This window comes from Centroberyx gerrardi, chromosome 13, assembly GCF_048128805.1.
Source record: "Centroberyx gerrardi isolate f3 chromosome 13, fCenGer3.hap1.cur.20231027, whole genome shotgun sequence".
Taxonomy (NCBI): Eukaryota; Metazoa; Chordata; class Actinopteri; order Beryciformes; family Berycidae; genus Centroberyx; species Centroberyx gerrardi.
The window spans coordinates 13857971-13862745 of NC_136009.1; the positions used below are offsets into that span (position 1 = coordinate 13857971).

Genomic DNA, 4775 nt, shown 5'->3' on the forward strand with positions numbered 1-4775 from the left:
GTGTGTATGTTTCTGTGAACAGCCCTATACTTCTTACTGTGTATCCTCTATGTGCCTCTGAGTATGTCCCGACTCTCCAGGCTGCTCCCCCCTGGCAGCCCTGTGAAGGTCAGGTGTTCACCAACGCAGCGGAGGGTGGGGGCAGGGTGGCGGCCGGCAGGTCGACCCTCTCGTCCCACCACCAAAGGCGGCTGGATGAAAGGGCATGAAAGGGGCTTGTGATGGAGGGCTGAGGAAGGAGAGGTCACATCGGCACCTTTCTTCCTGCCCCTCCCCCTCGACCCAACAAGCCTCCTCCGGCCACCAACCCAGTCCTCTTGCTCTCTCCTGTGTTGGTTGCTATGGTTACCGGGGCAGCCTGTGTCCGGTGGGCTTGACTTCCTAACCAAACCCTCTGGGCCACGGGCCGCCATGGCAGCTCTCGGCCAGTGCACTCGTCCCAAACTCACACAGCTTACCTTGTCGCAAACTCTCACAAAGAAAAGGCCAATTTGTTTTTTTCTTTTTCTAATGTTTATCATGCATGTGAGTCATGCAAATAGATTGCTTCCTATTAGATGTTATGTAATCAAATATATTTCTCCAGGCATTGGCTTTAAAGGTTTTGTTGATCAAAACAAATCTGATATGGTAATGTTTTTGGTTGAAGCTTGATGAAGTCTTTGACCCTACAGAACCTACCTCACCATTCAGCTGTGGCCAGAAGATGTACTATAGAAAACATATCCAAACTGTCTTACAAAATTGTTTCTTTTTATTCAGTGGTGTGAACTTATTAGTGAACAACTTAAGTCTCAACTGCAATTTTACATGCTTTTGCAAAGATTCTTAGCAAGGCAGGCTTTAGAAAAGCAAAGCTACAGTTGCTGTGACTGGGTGGTAGTCATGTCTCTCTGTATCACATTTCTTTTAAAATCCCTGACTGCTTAGAATACAGTAAAGGGAAATTTGAATGAAATAGGACATCCTTTTCATTTTCTCATTATTGTAACGGAGAGAGACAGGACTACCCACACTCCACAGCCCAGTGAGCATGCCGATTTATAAACTTATATCCTATAATTCTTAACTGCTATTATTCTTATCAAGCGAAAATGACAATATAGTAGCTCCTTCAAAATGACCAATATTGTAGTTCCTTATCATTATCGTTCAAACACATTTTTACCACAAGCTGAATAAAACCACTGAGAGGCAGAAAGATCAGGGTCATTTTGTTTTCAGCCACAAATCAAACCAAATCGAGTCATGGCTCCGGTTTTGAAGTGTTCACCCAATTGGAATAGAGCCACGGACAACCTGTTATTTTATCCTTTTATATACCTTTGCGAGTCAGCGGCTGTGTGTGTTTGCGTGTGTCAAACACGTTTTTGGGACGTGCTCATGCCTCCCCCGAGGGACCCCTGGCTGCGTTGTTTCATATCATTTTCATATTGAACTTCCTGGCCCCTCCCGAGGAGCCTCCGGCGGCGGGTTCTGATTTCCGGAAAGAGTACTCCACTGTGAAGTTGTTCTTGCGTTGGCCGCGTCCCCGGCTCCACACGAACAACAGCAGGAAACAGAAGAGAACCACCCCCAGGAAGGTGATGCAACCCATTGCCGTGGAGACCAAGATGGTGGTCAGGTCCAAGGTGAACTTGAGGAAAACACGTGTGCTGTTCAGATTCGTGTCGTTGAGGAACTCGCCGTTGTAGAGCGAGCGGTTGAGAAAAAAGGCTGAGGCGGCGTCCAGCGGCTGGCCGCGGACTGTGAGTGTGGCAAAGTAGGTGTCATTGCCCCCGGCGTTACTCGCGATGCAGATGTAGGTTCCGCTGTCGGTGAGCTGGGCGTAGCGGATCTCCAGGGTGCCACTAGGGAGGACAGTGATGCGCCCCGCACTCTTAGCTGTGATCCGTCGGCGCTGTGGGGAGATCCAGACAATCGCAGGTGCAGGTTCTCCCTCGGCTCGACACAAGAAACTCACCGGCTGGCCCTCACGAGCGACCACCTGCAGGAGATGGAGGAAGGATTAATAGATGAAGGAAAGTCAGAGAATACAGAAGAACTTATACACATTAAAATCTTTTTCTCTGTTTGTAGAAGCGATTAGCATGACCTCAATACCATACCGTTTTAATCATTTTCATTACCTGCTGTAGCTTACGGTTGCGTATCTTAGGTTTCTGGCACGTAAAGTGATCGAAGAGTGCAGAGTCGGTGAAGGTGCTGAGGCTGTTCCCCTGCACCTCCACCGGCCCCGCACACACCGGCACTCTGCCGTCAAAGTTGAGGGTCTTGCGTCGTTGCAGGATCCACAACAGACGGCAGTCGCACAGCAGGGGGTTCCCATCCACTCTGAGCGTCTCCAGACTGTTGACAGAGTGGAAGGAGCCCTCTTCCAAAGTCTGCAGGTCGTTGGAGGAGAAGTTGAGGACCCGGATCTGGCGGAGGCCTCCAAGGGCATGGGGCTCCACTGCTACCAACCCCGTGCTTACCATGATGAGCTCCTTCAGCCTCAGCAGGTCCTTGAAGGCCCACGGCTCCAGTGTGGCGATGGGGTTGTAGGACAGGTTGAGGTGGGTGAGGTGCACCAGGTTCTTGAAGGAAGCGGAGGGGACAGAGGTGATGTTGGTGTTGGTGATGGAGAGCCAGTGGAGGTCCAGGCCCTGGAAACTCAGAGGGGAGATGTACTCTAGGTACGGCCAGTTGTCGATCTCCAGACCCCGCAGGTTGGAGAGCTTGCGGAAGTTCTGGTCCTCCAGGGCAGTGATGCTGAGGTGGCGTAGTCGTAGGATGACCAGGCTGCGGAGGTAGGACAGCGTCTGGCCAGAGATGGATGTCAGGTTGCAGCGCTCTACAGTCAGGTCCTCCAGCCCCAGCAGACCTGAGAACGCCTGGCAAATGCAGAACATAGAGGGCTTTAAATCTTAACTAAGGATCAATATATTCAAAAGATATTGATATGAAGCCATAATCCACTGAGACCCTATTTCTAACTTCAATAATTTATTCATTTTTCTCCTGCCAATATCTCATTAGTAAAGCATAAGATAAGATGCTGAAGAGCCTACCTTGTGGGATATATAGACCAGGTCGTTGTCTCCCACCTCCAGATGTTTCAGGCTCCTCAGGTCCTGGAAGGTGTAGTCCAGCAAAATCACCATCTTGTTCTCACTGAGGTCCAGGCTGGTCAGATTGCCCAGCTTGGCGAAAGCCCCCATGGGCACTAGCTTCAGCTGGTTCCCCCTCAGCTTCAGCACCTTAAGACTCTGGAGGTTGGCAAAGGCATTGGGCTCTAATGTGGCGATGAGGTTCTCGCTGAGGTCCACTTCCTCCAGCCGCGGGTACGGTGCCAGGTCACCTGCTTGCACCCAACGGAGCCGGTTCCTGCTGAGGTCCAGGAGTCGCGTCTCCGTGGGAATGCCCTCTGGGATGTTGGTGAGGCGCCGCCGCTGGCATGACACCGACCGCAGCTGAGCCGAGCACTCGCACCGCGGCGGACACGCCTGGCTACTCTCTGGCAGCATCAAGGTTATCGTGGTAACCAGAAAAGCAGCCAGGACCCATCGCCACACCCTCGGCCATGGCACTAAGGCACGGCCACCAGGGCCAGGCGAGCCAATCATGGCCCTGGTCCTCTGACTCCTAGCCTATCACAGGCAGGGTCAGTGCACCATACACCTGCAAAAACAGATAGAGGGAAGACAGGAATAGGACAGAAGTAAAGACAGGAAAAAATAAGGAGAGAAAATGTGAAGGAGTAAAGAAAATGGGATGTTCAAGGGTAGGGGCAGAGAGAGGATGTGGGAAAGAAAGATGGAGCCTGTTAGATCACCTATCATCTCATGAGCTCATAAAAATTACATCCATACTGCTGTAAATTATCTATGCTTCCTTTCTACAGAATAAGTCATACTGTACTGAAAACCGGGGAACTTTGAGACATATTACTGACAAGCCATTGAAATACAACTGACTAGATCCCATTACAGGAACATGAATCAGTTTAAGATATTTAAAATAATTTGTCTATTCATTAATTCATCTATGGTTTTAGTTGGAGAACTGGGACACTGGGAGTCACGTGAGGGAGCTTCTTGCTTCAGCTGAATTCATGCATGTTGCATCTCTTCGACTCTCTCTCTCCTCCCAGCACAGAGATGGTCTGCTCCATTTTGACAAACACAATGAATTTATTATTACCATGTATAAACACAGACTGAACTTGTCTTGACACAATTCATGATGCAACGCAAGGAGATAAACAATTATGCCTGGAAACCATGCATGCAACGTCTATGAAATGCGAGGAGAAATAGGGGTTTGAGTCACATGTGTATTTGCGTCATATTGTGTGTTTGTTCATGTATGTGCTGATGCATGCGTGCGTAGGACGTGCCATTTCTCTCTGTATGAATTAAAAATCATTTTGTTCTTCCTTGCACGAAGATGAGATGAATCACTCGCGCTTAAACATTCCTTGAGGCAGCCTGTCATCTCGCCCACACAGTGTTTTCAACTCCGAGACAGTCAAAGAGCACCTGGCATTAAAATCTGGAACACAGTCCAGCTCAGTACTACGTATGTGTCCACCCAGTTACCAGAACACATACCGTAGAAGTGGCCAGAACACTTTGATATGTATGAGGAAAACTTCTAAACTTTTAGAAAGTGTGGAAGGAGGAAAGTTTTGGTTTTCAGACAGAAAACCCGCTCAGCAGAAACCCCCAGCTGTAAACTCTGACTCTTTGCTCGGTTGTTTGTTCTTCAGATGGAGGGGAAATGAGAGAGAATAT

General features: G+C 49.2%; 1 protein-coding gene across 1 annotated transcript; it reads right to left on the minus strand.

Annotated features, from left to right (window-relative positions):
* Positions 1–319: 319 nt before the first annotated feature.
* On the minus strand, positions 320–3605 carry lingo3b (leucine rich repeat and Ig domain containing 3b). The gene is made up of 3 exons (XM_071899605.2): positions 3051–3605; positions 2130–2873; positions 320–1987 (listed from the first exon to the last, which is right to left on the minus strand). The coding sequence occupies exons 1-3, from the start codon at positions 3603–3605 to the stop codon at positions 1418–1420; spliced, it is 1869 nt and encodes a 622-aa protein (XP_071755706.1). The 3' UTR covers positions 320–1417.
* Positions 3606–4775: the final 1170 nt, after the last annotated feature.

What these genes read in the sequence shown, in the direction of transcription:
- lingo3b (XM_071899605.2), bottom strand. Translation starts at nt 3,605, where the DNA reads ATGATTGGCTCGCCTGGCCCTGGTGGCCGTGCCTTAGTGCCATGGCCG. An exon ending in TGGTCTATATATCCCACAAG is followed by an intron (nt 2,874 to 3,050) that starts GTAGGCTCTTCA and finishes TGCATTTGCCAG; the next exon opens with GCGTTCTCAGGTCTGCTGGG. An exon ending in GCAACCGTAAGCTACAGCAG is followed by an intron (nt 1,988 to 2,129) that starts GTAATGAAAATG and finishes CATCTCCTGCAG; the next exon opens with GTGGTCGCTCGTGAGGGCCA.